The sequence below is a fragment of the Stenella coeruleoalba genome (genome assembly GCF_951394435.1).
Source record: "Stenella coeruleoalba genome assembly, chromosome: 5".
Taxonomy (NCBI): domain Eukaryota; kingdom Metazoa; phylum Chordata; class Mammalia; order Artiodactyla; family Delphinidae; genus Stenella; species Stenella coeruleoalba.
The window spans coordinates 85,256,477-85,273,654 of record NC_137150.1 but is presented as its reverse complement, the minus strand read 5'-3'; the positions used below and the strand labels follow the sequence as shown (position 1 = coordinate 85,273,654).

At 46.1% G+C, this 17,178-nt stretch overlaps 2 protein-coding genes across 4 annotated transcripts in view; one reads left to right on the top strand and one right to left on the bottom strand.

The window, feature by feature from the left end:
* The window catches only part of BOC (BOC cell adhesion associated, oncogene regulated), a 40,272-nt gene extending 28,141 nt beyond the window's left edge, over positions 1–12,131 (top strand). For all 3 annotated transcript variants that reach the window (XM_079922397.1, XM_079922396.1, XM_079922395.1), the window contains 8 exons: positions 116–297; positions 5,846–5,951; positions 6,216–6,338; positions 8,492–8,713; positions 9,476–9,711; positions 9,893–9,969; positions 10,657–10,850; positions 11,943–12,131. In XM_079922397.1, the coding sequence (XP_079778523.1) occupies positions 116–297; positions 5,846–5,951; positions 6,216–6,338; positions 8,492–8,713; positions 9,476–9,711; positions 9,893–9,969; positions 10,657–10,850; positions 11,943–12,130 (1,328 nt within the window). In that variant the 3' untranslated portion in view covers position 12,131. The remainder of the gene's footprint in view (positions 1–115; positions 298–5,845; positions 5,952–6,215; positions 6,339–8,491; positions 8,714–9,475; positions 9,712–9,892; positions 9,970–10,656; positions 10,851–11,942) is intronic.
* Positions 12,132–16,632: 4,501 nt separating this feature from the next.
* CFAP44 (cilia and flagella associated protein 44) overlaps positions 16,633–17,178 on the bottom strand; it is a 134,092-nt gene continuing 133,546 nt past the window's right edge. Inside the window, exon 35 of the mRNA XM_079922398.1 lies at positions 16,633–16,821. Within this exon, the coding sequence (XP_079778524.1) occupies positions 16,648–16,821 (174 nt within the window). The 3' untranslated portion in view covers positions 16,633–16,647. The remainder of the gene's footprint in view (positions 16,822–17,178) is intronic.

Here is a 17,178-nt window from a genome sequence, read left to right as displayed (position 1 = left end):
TTGCTTTTGGGGAAGGGCTACCCAAAAGATCCCTCCAGGTCCTGAGCCTGGATGGGCTGAAGGGGAGGGAGATGGTGTCTTCCAGCCCCCAGGTTCAGTGAGTGTCTCTCCCCAGGCACCTCCTACAAGTTCCGAGTCCGGGCTCTGAACATGCTGGGGGAGAGCGAGCCCAGCGCCCCCTCCCGGCCCTATGCTGTGTCAGGCTACAGCGGCCGTGTGTACGAGAGGCCCGTGGCAGGCCCTTACATCACCTTCACCGATGCCGTCAACGAGACCACCATCATGCTCAAGTGGATGGTAAGTGGCCTGGCGCAGCCAGCAGCGGAAGACGGTGCTGAGCTCCATGTTAGGTGGGAGCTGGACGCTGCAGCCCGGGCAGGAAGGAATCACCTTTCTCCCTTGGCTCATCCTAGGCTGCTACCCCTTTAAGTGTTCCTCCACCTTCGTACCTGGGAATTGGGCCAGAGGGACTCAACCTCACAATACCCGGGAAACTTCAGACGGGACTTAAGTCTTTAAGAAATGACCATTTGTTTCTTGTCTCCAAAAGTTAGGGACTCCTAGGCTAAATAAAGTAATGAGTGATCGCTATAGCACTGTCCAGAGAGCCTTGGGGAGATCATCAGAAATGTTTGTCAGGGTCTCCAGTGAATTTTTTATTAATTTTTATTGGAGTATGGTTGCTTTACAATGTTGTGTTAGCCTCCACTGCACAACAAAACGAATCAGCCATACACACAAAGATATCCCCTCCCTTTTGGACTTCCCTCCCATTTAGGTTACCACAGTGCATTAGGTAGAGTTCCCTGTGCTATACAGTATGTTCCCATCAGTTGTCTATTTTATACATAGTATCAATAATGTATATGTGTCAATCCCAATCTCCCAATTCCTCCCTCCCACCTCTTTCCCCCGTGGTATCCATACATTTGTTCTCTACATCTATGTCTCTATTTCTATTGAGAATCAGCCATTCTGACCAGTGTAAGGTGATACCTCATTGTAGTTTTGATTTGCATTTCCCTAATAATTAGTGATGTTGAGCATCTTTTCATGTGTTTGTTGGCCATCTGTATGTCTCCTTTGGAGAAATGTCTATTTAGGTCTTCTGCCCATTTTTGGATGGGTTGTTTGTTTTTTTGATATTGAGCTGCATAAGCTGCTTGTATATTTTGGAGATGAATCCTTTGTCAGTTGCTTCGTTTGCAAATATTTTCTCCCATTTTGAGGGTTCTCTTTTGGTCTTGTTTATGGTTTCCTTTGCTGTTCAAAAGCTTTGAAGTTTCATTAGGTCCCATTTGTTTATTTTTGTTTTTATTTCCATTTCTCTAGGAGGTGGGTCAAAAAGGATCTTGCTGTGATTTATGTCATAGAGTGTTCTGCCTATATTTTCTTCTAAGAGTTTTATAGTGTCTGGTCTTACATTTAGGTTTTTAATCCATTTTGAGTTTATTTTTGTGTATGGTGTTAGGGAATGTTCTAATTTCATTCTCTTACATGTAGCTGTCCAGTTTTCTCAGCACCGCTTATTGAAGAGGCTGTCTTTTCTCCATTGTATATTCTTACCTCCTTTGTCATAGGTTAGGTGAGCATAGGTGCATGGGTTTATCTCTGGGCTTTCTGTCCCGTTCCATTGATCTATATTTCTGTTTTTGTGCCAGTACTTGAATTACCGTAGCTTTGTAGTAATAGTCTGAAGTCAGGGAGCCTGATTCCTCCAGCTTCACTGTTCTTAAGATTGCTTTGGCTATTCGGGATATTTTGTATTTCCTAACAAATTGTAAAATTTTTTGTTCTAGTTCTATAAAAAATGCCACTGGTGATTTGATAGGGATTGCGCTGAATCTCTAGATTGCTTTGGGTAGTATAGTCATTTTCACAATGTTGATTCTTCCAATCCAAGAACATGGTATATCTCTCCATCTGTTTATGTCATCTTTGATTTCTTTCATCAGTGTTTTATAGTTCTCTGAGTACAGGTCTTTTGCCTCCTTAGGTAGGTTTATTCCTAGGTATTTTATTCTTTTTGTTGCAGTGGAAAATGGGATTGTTTCCTTAATTTCTCTTTCTGCCTTTGCATTGTTAGTGTATAGGAATGCAAGAGATTTCTGTGTATTAATTTTGTATCCTGCAACTTTACCAAATTCATTGATTAGCTCTAGCAGTTTTCTGGTGGCATTTTTACGATCCTCTATGTATAGCATCATGTCATCTGCAAACAGTGACCGTTTTACTTCTTCTTTTCCAATTTGGATTCTTTTATTTCTTTTTCTTCTCTGATTGCCTTGGCTAGGACTTCCAAAACTATGTTGAATAATAGTGGCGAGAGTGGACACCCTTGTCTTGTTCCTGATCTTAGAGGAAATGCTTTCAACTTTTCACCATTGAGAATAATGTTTACTGTGGGATTGTCATATATGGCCTTTATTATGTTGAGGTAGGTTCCCTCTATACCCACTTTCTGGAGAGTTTTTTTTATCATAAATCAGTACTCAATTTTGTTGGAAGCTTTTTCTGCATCTATTGAGATGATCATATGGTTTTTATTCTTTAATTTAATTATGTGGTGTAGCACACTGATTGATTTGCATATATTGGAGAATCCTTGCATCCCTGGGATAAACCCCATTTGATCATGGTGTATGATCCTTTTAATGTGCTGTCAGATTCTGTTCACTAGTATTTTGTTGAGGATTTTTGCGTCTGTGTTCATCAGTGATACTGGCCTGTAGTCTTCTTGTTTTGTGATATCTTTGTCTGATTTTAGTATCAGGATGGATGATGGTACTCTCATAGAATGAGTTTGGGAGTGTTCCATCCTCTGCAATTTTTTGGAAGAGTTTGAGAAGGATAGGGGTTAACTCTTCCTTTAAATGTCTTACGGAATTCACCTGTGAAGCCATCTGGTCCTGAACTTTTGCTTGTTGGAAGGTTTTTAATCACAGTTTCAATTTTATTACTCGTGATTGGTCTGTTCATATTTTCTGTTTCTTCTTGGTTCAGTCTTGGAAGGTTGCACTTTTCTAAGAATTTGTCCATTTCATCCAGGTTGTCCATTTTATTGGCATATAGTTGCTTGTAGTACTCTCTTATGATTCTTTGTATTTCTATGGTGTCAGTGGTAACTTCTCCTTTTCATTTCTAATTTTACTGATTTGAGTCCTCTCCCTTTTTTTCTTGATGAGTCTGGATAAAGGTTCATCAATTTTGTTTATCTTCTCAAAGAACCAGCTTCTAGTTTTATCGATCTTTGCTATCGTTTCCTTCACTTCTTTTTCATTTATTTCTGATCTGAGCTTTATGATTTCTTTCCTTCTACTAACTTTGGGTTTTGTTTGTTCTTCTTTCTCTAGTTGCTTTAGGTGTAAGGTTAGGTTGTTTACTTGAGATGTTTCTTGTTTCTTGAGGTAAGATTGTATTGCTATAAACTTCCCTCTTAGAACAGCTTTTGCTGCATCCCATAGATTTTGGGTCATCGCCTTTTCATTGTCATTTGTTTCTAGGTAGTTTTTGATTTCCTCTTTGGTTTCTTCAGTGATCTCTTGGTTATTTAGTAGCGTATTGCTTAGCCTCCATGTGTTTGTATTTTTTACAGTTTTTTTCTCGTAATTGATTTCTAAACTCAGAGCATTGTGGTTGGAAAAGATGCTGACTATGATTTCAGTTTTCTTAAATTTACTGAGGCTTGATTGGTGACCCAAGATGTGATCTATCCTGGAGAATGTTCCATGAGCACTTGAGAAGAAAGTGTATTCTGCCACTTTCGGGTGGAATGTCCTATAAATATCAGTTAAGCCCATCTTGTCTAATGTGTCATTTAAAGCTTCTGTTTCCTTATTTATTTTCATTTTGTATGATCTGTGCATTGGTGTAAGTGGAGGGTTAAAGTCCCCCACTATTATTGTGTTACTGTCGATTTCTCCTTTTATGGCTGTTAGCATTTGCCTTATGTATTGAGGTGCTCCTATGTTGGGAGCATAGGTATTTACAATTGTTATATCTTCTTCTTGGATTGATCCTTTGATCATTATGTAGTGTTCTTCCTTGTCTCTTGTAATAGTCTTTATTTTAAAGTCTATCTTGTTTGACATGAGTATTGCTACTCCAGCTTTTTTGATTCCCATTTGCATGGAATATCTTTTTCCATCCCCTCACTTTCAGTCTGTGTGTGTCACTAGGTCTGAAGTGGGTCTCTTGCAGACAGCATATATATAGATCTTGTTTTTGTTTCCATTCGGCCAGTCTGTCTTTTGGTTGGGGCATTTAATCCATTTACATTTAAGGTAATTATAGATATGTATGTTCCTATTCCCATTTTCTTAATTGTTTTGGGTTTATTCTTGTAGGTCTTTTTCTTTTCTTGTGTTTCCCTCCCAGAGAAGTTCCTTTAGCATTTGTTGTAGAGCTGGTTTGGTGGTGCTGAATTCTCTTAGCTTTTGCTTGTCTGTAAAGCTTTTGATTTCTCCATCAAATCTGAATGAGATCCTTGCTGGGTAGTAATCTTGGTTGTAGGTTTTTCCCTTTCATCACTTTAAATATGTCCTGCTATTGCCTCTGGCCTGCAAATCTTCTGCTGAAAAATCAGCTGATAACCTTATGGGGATTCCCTTGTAGGTTATTTGTAGCTTTTCCCTTGCTGCTTTTAATATTTTTTCTTTGTATTTAATTTTTGTTAGTTTGATTAACATGTGTCTCGGCGTGTTTCTCCTTGGGTTTATCCTGTATGGAACTCTGTGCTTCCTAGACTTGACTATTTCTTTTCCCATGTTAGGGAAGTTTTCAACCATAATCTCTTCGAATATTTTCTCGGCCCTTTCCCTTCCTCGTCTTCTTCTGGGACCCCTATAATTCGAATGTTGGTGTGTTCGATGTTGTCCCAGAGGTCTCTTAGACTGTCCTCAATTCTTTTCATTCTTTTTTCTTTATTCTGTTCCTTGGCAGTTAACTCCACCATCGTATCTTCCAGCTCACTTATTCGTTCTTCTGCCTTGGTTATTCTGTTGATTGCTTCATAAGTATTTTTCATTTCAGTTATTGTGTGGTTCATCACTGTTTGTTTCTTCTTTAGTTCTTGCAGGTCCTTGTTAAATGTTTCTTGTATTTTCCCCATTCTATTTCCTAGATCTTGGATCATCTTTACTATCATTGCTCTGAATTCTTTTTCAGACAGCTTGCCTATTTCCTCTTCATTTATTTGGTCTTGTGGGAGTTTACCTTGCTCCTTTGTCTGCAGAGTATTTCTCTGTCGTTTCATTTTGTCTAACCTACTTTGTTTATGGTCTTCTTTCTGCAGGCTGCAGGGTCGTAGTTCTTCTTGTTTCTGTTGACTGCCCCCTGCTGGGTGAGGTTGTTCCAGGGGCTTGTGCAGGGTTCCTGGTGGGAGTACCTGGTGCCCGTGCTCTGTTGGGTGGAGTTGAGTCTTTTCCCTCTTGATGGGCAGGGCTGCATCAGGTGGTATGTTTTGGGGTGTCTGTGAACTTAGTACAACTTTAGGCAGCCTGTCTACTGATGGGTGGGCCTGTGTTCCTGTCTTGCTGGTTGTTTGGTGTGAGGTGTTTGGCACTGGAGCCTGCAGGCAGTTGTGTGGGGTCGGGTCTTGGTGTTGATATGGATACCTTCAGGAATGTGCACACCAATTAATATTCCCTGGGCCCGGGAATTCTCTGGTGTTCCAGCGTCCTGGACTTTATGTCCCCACCCTGAAGGCCCAGGCCCAACCCCTGGTCGGGGTCTCCAGTGAGTTTTAAACTCTAGGCCAGGGTAAAATTTCCATCCCCCAGTGGTTTTGATCACACGATGATTTCTCTGCTCCATTGTCAACTTGTTTCTTCTTTCTTCCCTGTAGTATATTCCAGCAAGTAACAACAACACCCCAATCCATGGCTTTTATATCTATTACCGCCCCACGGACAGTGACAATGATAGTGACTACAAGAAGGATATGGTGGAAGGTGAGAAACACGTGTGTGAGATAGTTTCCTCTGTTGGCAAGGGGCTCTAGGAGTTGGTGAAAGTAGAAAACGTGGGCTGGCCTGCCCCACATCGTTGGCTCTTTCTGGACACACTTGGGGTCATTGAGTTCATAAACCCACATGCTTCGTTCCATGGTGATGGGACAACAGGAACATGGTCGGCACCTAGAACATTGCCTCCAGTGGGGGCCAAGCAAGCCACATGCATAATCATCACGCTGACTCTCTCTCTGTCTTTCCCAGGGGATAGATACTGGCACTCCATCAGCCACCTGCAGCCGGAGACCTCCTATGACATTAAGATGCAGTGCTTCAACGAAGGAGGGGAGAGTGAGTTCAGCAACGTGATGATCTGTGAAACCAAAGGTGATCTCTTTGGGTTCTCTGATCTCCTCTTGCTCTCCCCCCAGCAGACTAGGGCAACGTCACTGCTCTGTGTGCCATGCTGGGTATCTCTTCTCCAGAATGACTCCTTATTTTCCAAGTATCCCCAAACTTTGTCATCTTAACCCTTCTCTTCCTTTGCCTGTGCTCCGTATTAAGTACGAGTGGGCTGCCATCATGACGGTTTCATGGAGCTTGGGAATTAACTCATACGTGAACTCGTGCGTTAGAACCCACTCTTAAGTTGGGAGCTTTCTATAAACACTTTATTCCTACAGTAACATTTGGTACTCACATTGGTTAGTTTACTTAATTTAACTACAACCCCATGGGAAAAGAAAGAAACTGAGCATCAGGACGTGTTATACCTTGACCAAGGTCACACAGCTGGTTAGCGGTGGAGCACACTTTGGGCCAAGTTTGTCCAACTACAAGCCCAGACTCTTTCCCTGCACTAAAACACGTTAAATATATTCATATAATAACTTGATTTTTGCACATCGGTCAAGTGGATAGATATCATTTCCATTTTGCAAATACTGAAAGGTGTATTGCAAAAAAATGTAATCAGGAGAAGATCCCAGAGGAACAGGGATAGAGCCAAGAAAACGATCCATTTTCCTGTCACGGCAACATTCTGTCTCCCGTGTGCCCTTCCTGCCCTCTTCTGTCACATACAGTGAAGGGGCAGATGCACACACAGCCAGCATTCCTGTGTCAGGGGCCACGCAGAGTGCCCGGGGCAAAGAACAGAGACTTCACACCGCCTTCACATTGGTCTTCTGGAAGGACTGAACCTTAGCAGGGTGGAGGCAGTGGCCTGGGGCATAGGACAAGCCTTCACGTAGCTCCACATGGCGGGAGTATGTGGCACTGGAAGGACGAGAGAGGGCAGTGCTCAGGGAAGAGGCCACGGGCATCAGGGACCCTGTGGGCTGTGAGGTGGAGAAGGGTTGTTTGTCAGGAAGGGTCACTGGTGACTATGCAGGAATGGGCTGAGGGGAGAGAACCGGGGCCACGAAGGAAAGGTGAAGAGAAGGGGTGGGTTTGAGCCTCTTTTGTGAGGGAGTGTAGGGAGGACCAGGGACTGATAGTGTGTTGAGGCTGGGAGACAGTGAAAGGAGTTCAGCGTAAACCTTGAGGTTTTGAACTTGAAGAACCACACAGGTGGTCGTGCCATCTATCGAAAAGGGGAAAAGCCAGCAGGGAACTCGCTTCCACAAGAAAGGAACAACGTGAACCACTTGGAGGCATACCTGAGTCTGATTCTTCTGAGACGTTGAAATGCAAGTGTCCCGTGAGGGAAGCAGGTCTCCTGCCCAGGGAGGACCCTGGGTAAGGGTATTTGGCGGTCACTGGGATGTAGGCTGAAATCACAGGAATAGAGGGAAGAAGAAGACAGAGTGTAGTCTGAGAGGGACTAGAAGACTTCTCAGTGTCTGAGGCAAGGACAGGAAGAAAAGGGCAGGAAGAGAGAAATGTAAGCAGCAGCGGCAGAGAGGTTACAGGAAACCCAGAAGACTGTAGTATCAGAAAGTCACGGGGGAGGACGGCTGCGAAAAGGAGTTAACGATGTCAGATACATCCTGATAACAGCAAAAGCCAGGTGCCGAGGTTGCCACCTCGTAAACTTTTGGATTGGCATTTCTCTAGCACTGTCAGTCCTAGTGAGCCCCGAACCCCGTCTCCCTGCTCTGCACCCCAGCTCAGACCTAGGACTTCACATCTCTCGCTGCACCCGGGAATAGCAAATTCACAGGGAAGTTCTTCCATTCCCAGTTCTTTCTGCTTTCAGGTACTTCTTATATTTTCTTCCAGAAGTTCCCCAGCTATGCTTCTAGAAAACCCCTATACCACTTCTGCCCCCAAACACCCAGTCTGCCCCTAGTGCTTGGTCCACAAATATCTCAGGGTGTTTTTCGAAGTGTAAGGCTCAAGTGTCTTCAGCGACGCCCAATTTCACCTTAGATGTCAGTTTCACGCTGAGCTTGGACACCACACTCATCCGAAGGCCCTGTCTTACAAGTTTGACCCCGTTTCTCACACCCATGGAATCAGGATATTGTTTTCCTATTTTTCATGAAAGGAAATGTCAAAGAAATAGAGGCTGAAGTGAGTTTTGTCCCAATTAACAGCCCGGAAGTCTTCTGGTCAGCCTGGTCGACTCCCACCCCCAACTCTGGCCCCGCCACAGCTACCACCCCATGAAACCATAGAGCGGCCGGTGGGCACAGGGGCCATGGTGGCCCGCTCCAGCGACCTGCCCTACCTGATCGTCGGGGTCGTCCTGGGCTCCATCGTCCTCATCATCGTTGCCTTCATCCCCTTCTGCTTGTGGAGGGCCTGGTCTAAGCAAAGTGAGTGAATGACTGTCCTCAACACCAAGGGGAAGGAGCCTGGGGCGGGGGTGAGGGGAGGAGGGGTCTCCCAGTCCCTAAGGAGGCCTCTGCCCAGGGCAGGATCCCAGGCGCCCTGCTTCACACTCATGGGAGCTCAAGTTCCTGGTGGGTCCCCCAGAGGGCTTGGAGAGAGTCGGAGAACACTCACAGATGGGGCCTTCCCTTCGTCTCACAGGCAGATGGAGAGGATGAAGTGGGAGTCGGTCTGTGTTCTCTGCATCCCTGGAGCTCAGTACTTAGCTGGCTCTGTTTTCTTTTACTGTCTCAAGGTCTGACCACGTACTCATACTTTCAGTTGACCCTGCCTCTTCCCGCCTCTCTAGGTCTGTGGCTCCCTCGAGCTTTCCCCCTAATCCTAGGTTAATCTGATTTATCCACTGATTTCTGCTTCAGACGGTAACACATCTGGTCAACTTGCTTCATTTAAATATTGTTCCTTGTGTTAACTTGCCACTTCATTCTCCCAAATCCTGGTCCTGTGTCTCCTCTCCCTACTGCAAAAAAAAAAAAAAAAAAAAAAGTCTAGATGTTAGGAAGAAGTGGGAGACGGGAAGAATTTTCCGAGAGAAAGAATATTCTCTACCCTGGCGCGATGTCAACTCCCCGCCTACCTCATTTGACCTTAAGTCCTCAGGAGTTTTCTGAGATTCACGTGGGACTTTTTCAAGCTGCCCCAGGCCTCCTTGACCTAAGCGTAGCTCTATCCTTCTGTTCTTCCAGAACATACAACAGACCTGGGTTTTCCTCGAAGTGCCCTTCTGCCCTCCTCCTGCCAATACACTATGGTACCACTGGGAGGGCTCCCAGGCCACCGAGCCAATGGGCAGCCCTACCTCAGTGGCACCAGCGGACGGGCCTGTACCAATGGGGTACATGTGAATACGGCCTGCCCTGCAGCTGCCATGGGCTACCCAGGCGTGAAGCCTCAGCAGCGCCACCCAGGGGAGCTTCAGCAGGTAACGTAGTTCTGGGAGTGTGGGCACGCAGGGACGGGTCACCATGGAGGGCGTGGCCGGGCCACCTCCTGAGGCTCCCTCCCTTCTAGCCTCTAATCCCGGGCTGCTGGGCCTGCTGAACAACGAATGGGGAAGTTACCTGGACTCTCTGACGTGACCTTCTCGTTCCTCGTTTGAGCAGCAGGATGACACCGACAGCACGCTGAGGCAGACGGTTCTTGGCAGTGGACGTGACCCCCCCAGTCACCAGATTCCCAGGTACCCAGGCCCCTCCCTGCCTTCCACCCCTGAGCCCCAGCGCTCGCTCTCTCACTAGTTCCTCAAACCCAGCATGGATCACTGAGAGGTGAGCACAAGTGCTTCACTCACGATCCCCTCATCTGACAAACTGCTCCCCTGGACTTTTTTTTTTCCCTCGGTACGCGGGCCTCTCACTGCTGTGGCCTCTCCCGTTGCGGAGCACAGGCTCAGCGGCCATGGCTCACGGGCCCAGTCGCTCCGTGGCATGTGGGATCTTCCCGGACCGGGGCACGAACCCGCGTCCCCTGCATCGGCAGGCGGACTCTCAACCATTGTGCCACCAGGGAAGCCCTCCCCTGGACTCTTAGCCTAAGGGGGTTAGTTGTTGTGTTTGCAGTTATGATGCCTTTTCTGCTCAGCAATTCCTCCCTCGCTTCTCAGGCCAGAGCAGCCCCACCCAGCTGGCTCTGCCCATAGGCCCCACGTCCTCTCATGTACTCAGGACACGCGTGGAGTCACATGGAAGGAGACTAGAATTGCCTGTGAAAGCGATGGTGTGGCACCTCTTGATGTCCACAGGGGAGCAGCCCCTGCCCCGCCTGAGCCCTGCCCAGCTCTGCTGCCCCAGACGGGAGTATCCAGGGCAGTGGGATCCAGGCCCACGCTGCCCCTGCCTCACTCCTCCGCCTGGTTTTGTGCATGCAGGGCTCCCAAGTCTAACCCGGACGAGGGCTCGCTCTTATACACGCTGCCCGATGACTCAGCTTGCCAGCTGCTCCAGCCTCAGCAGGACTGCCACCACCTCCAGGGGCAGCCAGCAGCCACGGGCCAGCCCGGCATGAGGCGTGTACCCCAGGGTCCTGGGCTGGAAGCCACGTGGGACCCTCTTTCTCACCCAGGTCAGTGCTGAGGGCAGGGCGGGCGGCTGAACAGGCTGGGGATGAGGTGAGGTTTAGGCGTCCACGACCCGGGAGTGACGCGCAGGCGGGGCGAGAACAGTCCCTGAAGGCGGTGTTTGGTAAAGACCGTCCACAGCTTGTATATCCGAGATGGGGGTGCAAAGGGGAGCTGGCCACCTCCTTCCCCGCTGAAGGCCCAGCACATCTGCAGGGAGTGTCAGGTGGGTCCAACATGGCAAGCTCTGTCCTCAAAGGCTGAGAGAACGGGCACTTCTCCATTTCAGGGAAAGAAGCCCTTTTGGTCTCAGCATCTCAAGGCCACTCACCAATTCCCGCCGCCTCTCATCACACTAAGAGGCACTCTCTAATCACTCCGAAGTACCTTGCTTTGTTGGGTCTTGTCTCTTAATTAAGGAATGAGGTTGCATCCATCATTAAGCCAAGTTCTCACATCATCAGAACTCTGTGCTTCCAGAGAACTTTCCCTCCAAGGGACTCGATGCACAGCACGCCCAGCCCATTGTCCTTCTTTGTGCCCATCTTTTTGATACCTGGTTGGGCACAGGCTGGTTCAGAGAATTAGCTGCTGTTTCTTATAGCCTCCATGGTGTGGCATCCAGGTCACATGCAGCTCCCAGACCCCGGGAGATGAAATTCTAAGACAGGTACCTCCTAGAGCCAGACCCCAGTAGCATCCACACGGGACTCCCTCCATCGGGGGGCATGAGTTGTGAGATGCTCATGGCCAGAAAGCATAGCAGAAGGGTGTACTAGCAGCCCACACCTGGAGAGAGCAGGACTTTCTTGCACGGTTCCTGGGCTCAGTGACGTCATCTGCCCCTGGTTATAGGGTAGATGCATGAGGGTCTCCACGCTTTCACCACTGAAATGTGCAGGTGGGACGTGGGTAAGAAGCGGCCCATACTTAGAGGGAGTGTAATTGTCCTTTTTGTGGTTGTAGGTCTCTGTCCTTCCTCTAAAGCCAGTAACCAGCTCCCAGAGAGAGCCCAGAGAGAGGGTGACCCAGTACTGCTGAGCACTAGTTCCTGGTCAGTCTGGATTCTAACGTTTCCCACTTTTCTCTCCCCTCAGGGTCCCGGTGCTGCTTGGGCCTCGTACCGGTTGAAGAGGTGGCCAGTCCTGACTCCTGCCCTGCGGGGAGAGGAGACTGGTGTCCCCAGCACCCCGTGGGGGCCTACGTAGGGCAGGAACTTGGGATGCGGCTCTCCCCCAGCCCACCGGTTCACATGTCTTTTGAAATACCACCTCCTACAATTTAGGCAGAAGCTGATATCCCAGAAAGAAAGACACTATATTGTTGTTTCTTTAAAAAAGAGAGAAAATTGGTATTTATTTTTCTATAATAGCCATATTTATATATTTATGCACTTGTAAATAAATGTATATGTTTTTATAATTCTGGAGAGACATAGGGAATCCTCCCCACTGAGGTCTGAGGTGGGAAGCAAGCCGCAACGGAACCGGAGTCAACCGGGAAAGAGCAGCACAGACTGAGGAGGCAGGCCCGTCCCTTAGACCCTCCGCCGCTGCCTGGGCCCCTGCAGAAGGCCCACAGAGAAGCCCGTGGAAGGAGGACTCCTAGGCACACTGTCCACAGTGACTGCAAGAGAAGGGCCAGGGCCGTGCGATCAGAGGCTGCAGCCACCCGTGACAGTGGCTGGATCTGGTGCTAAAGGAAACGTTTTCCCAAGATGCCCGTGAGACTAGACTAAGATGTGTATAGTACTGTAAGCATTAACAAACCTTCCAGAATCAATAATCTGTGGCAACATATCTCTGTAAAAATAAACACTGTAACGTCTAAATAAATGTTTAGTCTTCCCTGTAACCTACAGCTTAGTCATGTATGAGTCAGCATTCTCTTTAGATGTTAGGATTCAGTCTGAGTATTTGAAGAAACATCCACTTGTGATGTTTTCAGATCCATCGAGGAGAAGTCTGGAAAAGGTAGCAAATGTTTCTAATTTTGTCTTTTTAAATATTGACTCTCAGTTGTGTTTTCATTAATGCAGATGCGTGGTAACTGTTTAGTCCAAGAGGGACACAGTGTACAGTGGGCGAGGAGAAGCAGATTCACCGTTCTCTGACTGGACTTGAGGTAAAGCTATGGTCAGATCGGAAGGAATGAGGCTCATCTTTTCTGTACAGGTGTGTGTTGAAGACTAAGTATTTTCTCCAAAATGCCATTTAGTGAAGTGCTGTGCTACAGGTGAACATATGGTGCCTCGTAAAATTCACTTCCCTTCTTTCCAAAGAAACAGCAACGTGGCCAGGGGAGTTGACTCACTAGTTGTTTAAAATCAACATTTACTCACTGCCGTCCAACCACAGGCTCAACCTTTGTCCGGGCAAGTGGAAGTAGACGGAGGCTGAAGCCTTTTGCCGAGAGCCCTACCACACTTTAACTGTTTTCAGGAGGGAAAGGTACCTTTTAGATTTCAGTAGAGTTGAGTTACAGATGAAATGCCACTTGAAACACTTAATCCTCTTCCGGGTCATCAATGGCAGACCCTAGCTTCACACTCCAGTCACAATAAAGTCCTAAGAAAGCCCCAGGAGGTGACTGATGGTCTAGGGCAAGTGCGCCCTCTGCTGGCCAGAAGAGATTCCTGCATCCTTTCTCTGTCCAGCAGCTAAATTGGAACATGGTTTTCAGAAAAGCAGTCTTTTAAAAATATTTCAAGAAATGAAATGAAGGACTGTAGGAATACGGAAATGATAGGAAAGGAGACGTAGAGCAGGGAAGAGAAGAGAAAAGATATTGTGACTTCAGACACAATCTGGCATCAAGGGCCTAGAGGTCACTTCCAGGAGGGGGACAGATCTCACCTCTCAGGTCTGGGCTATAACTCAACTTCTAGCCCATTGGCTTTTGAAAACAAAAAAACTCCCCTGTTTTCTTAATGCTTGATGATCCCAGTGGTTGTCAAGGTGAGTTTTGGTGAACTTCATGGAAGTGGTATGGTTCCAGTGCTGTGCAGAAAGCAGTTTTATGTGACAACAGTGCTTTTAGCGCTCAAAAAAAAAAAAAAAGCCTGGGAATGAAAAAGCACTTCTAAGGCAGGTTAAATGAGATAAATGTGCATATTTACTTTAGCCAATTGCAGGAGAGGAGGAAAAGGTTAGGCATCAGGCCTTTAAATTTTAGCCTAGAAAAGGAAACAGCTTAGATATTCAGTTTCATCACATCTTGCATTTCTTTAGATTCAGGTTAATTATTATAGTGCCTTTTAAAAATCTGATTCAGTCAGCAGTGGCTATATAAGTTAATCAAAAGGAAGAGTAAGACCTAGTTGGGCAGGAGCTGGTGGTGGTGTGGAGTTCAGCTCATGGCTCAGGACAGCCACACAGGACAGGCTGAGTTGGCAGGAATGAGAAACTCCTTTTCCTGTGAAGTTCTGACAGAGGGGCTGGACTCTACAGTTTTTCTTTCAATGTTGAGATTTGATGATACTATGGACGAGGGTTCAGAATAACCAAGGGACATTAACAGTTGATCCTCGAGTAACTCAGGCAGATTTTTGGCCTCTTTCAAAGGTGAGGCTGCGTTCTCTAAGGGCACAGCAGGAGGCAGAGCACAGTTAGATCAGGAGACTAGGACAGCTTTCCATCCACCCCCAGCCGGGGCTGCACCCTGGTGCTCTCCTGCTTGCTATTAAACCTCCCGAAGACTCAGTTGCTATAGGTTCAAGACTAAGCCTGGGATCAATGAAATGAAACGAAAGCTATCTTTCTTATCTAATTCAAAATAAAAATGAATTAACTGTATTGTCAAATCCCAAACATGCTGTATGAATGCCTAATATTGTAAACTTCAGTGATTGATTTTTGTCTAGTTCAGTTTGGGAAAAAGTAATAATCCTGACTGGTTTTACTCATCCATAGACTAAATTCATTCTTGCTGCAATTAGAATCTCAGGATTCAGAATGGGAAGAAGCCTCAGAGCTTATCCAGATCTCTCATTTGTCTGACAGTGAGGCCCAGGAAAATAATGTAATTTTTACCCTAGCTCTCACCACAACAAGGGGATAGTGTCTCCTCCGGGACCACCCACTGTATCCAGGCGGCCGCTCAAGGTCGTAGCCAGCCAGTTACGTAAGTTTGGTGGTAGCCCTTCCTGCTGCAGCCAAGCTTCAGATGGACGCGGCCCCAGCTCACAGCTTGACTACAACTTCGTAAGAGACCTGAGCTGGAAACACCCAGCTAAGTAGCTCCCAGCTTCCTGACCCTCAGAAACTGGGTGAGATAATGTTGTTTGAAGCTATGTTTGGGGGTGATTTTTTATGCAGGAATAACTAAGTAGGTAAATCACTCAGAACTGTGACTAGCACATGTTTTTGAAATGCTTGAAGGGCACACATAGTTAAGGGTGTACACACATAGTTTAGGGTGTACAGCAGAGAATGTGGTAAAGGGTGCTCTCCAGCAGAAAAGCTGCTACATCAGAGCTCTGTGGTGATGGGCACAAACAGTGAGCTATTTGGACCTCTCAAATAGGAGTATGAAAGGATCTTAGAGACACAATAGGCCAAGTGGCCCCCTGTAATATATATATATATATTCCAACATACAAAAAACCCCAAGTCCTGTCTATAATTTTGGGGGACAGATCAGCAGGCTAGACAGGTTACGAAAACTTGACCTTGCTGAGGTCACTTTCTACATTGGTGCAACATTGCCGCCTTTCCCTTTCCTTTTCGGTAACCAATTCATATTCTGGGATGGCCTCAAGGGAGTAGCTCATTAAAATGGACCCATAGAGCACGGAATTTAAAGTGCTATGTTCTAGTACTAACAGGAATCCAAATATCAGTGAAATCATTCTTACCCCCAAACCAAAAGAATACTCCCAAATTAGTTTAAATGTTATATACAATCAAAAGTGATTATTAGAGTTGATCTCTCAGTGATGGGATCTATTTCATTACTTCCTGATCTATATCAAAACCAGCAAATGACTCAAGTAGAAACAAAGAAAATGGCACAGGACATGAGAAACTATAGGAAGTGCTTAGAATACTGGTAGAGTTGCAGACACCTTCAAAGAGCCTCCTTCTCAACCATTTTGCAAAACACACTTCTGTGCTCCACCCAGAGCTGAGGAGGTTGCTAAAACTATGGGTGATTCAGGAAGCTGTTTATTTTTTTGCTTTATGCCAGTCTAAAGCAAACTGCTCTGCTCTTTCTGTCTGCATTTCCTGAATCCCGACCCCTCAAATAACTGCTTTATGAAGTTAACAATGTCAAAATTCTAAATTGCATTTTTCTCAGATATTGTTGGCAAAATAGTTTTTGTTCTCTTGTGTCCTCTCAGAGAATACCTGATAACATCAAAGTTTATTTTCCAAGGATCCAACGACCAAGAAAAGGAAGTTTTCTCATGGTTTGTTGAATGATCGATTTTCTTGCTAATGGCTAAGAATTCAGATAACCAAAAAACAAATTTCCTGAAACAGGATATATTACCGATGGTTTCTGGCGATTTAAGGTAACAGCCTCCTAAGACTTCATATTTGACCCAGTTGGTTGCAAACACATCTGCATTGGTTCAGTTCAATAATAAGTAGCTGTTGGGTGCTGTAGTCAGTTTTAACATAAGCAGTTGGGGGGAAATTATTAAAACTACATGACTGGATGCGGTTTTAGACTTTCAGATAAGTTCACTTTAAAACAGTAGGATTGTTGCAGGCGACAAGGAAACAGAACATCTGTTGAATTAAGTGTCAGAAATCTTGGCTGGATTTGAGAAAAAAGCAAACTTAAGGCCCACGGGCTTCATTCATTCTCTTGTGGAGAGTGAATGGGGGGGAGAACAAGGCCACCTTTCTTACGCAAAAGAGCAACCTCTTCCTTTAAGGCCATAATCCTTTCGGCCTGGACTTGGATCAATTCAGTGACCTTCTCTCTTGCCACAATATCTGCTTTCCGGGGGCCCTGGAAGGCATTGCCCTGTTGAGAGAAAACACCTCCCTGCTTTAAGCACCATTTGGACTATGGAAACACCCCTGTCTTAATTTGTCTTTTAGGTGTGCCTGACTTAAAGAGCCACCGCTCCTGATTTTAAGATGCCTTCAAGTCCTCCACTGAAATCCTACCATTGGAAAGGTGTCCCTTTGAGCTAATAAGGCAACTCTTAAAATGCAAATCCCCTTTAGAGGGTAACTCATGAAGCTAGCTATCAGTCACTCATACCCTACAGGGCTCATCGCTGGAATTCTAAAAGGCCAGGTACCTCCTTTTCCTAGACAGCCCATATCTTGTTTTCCAAGAAAGAAATCTTTATTCCCTCATCTGATTTCTTCCCCT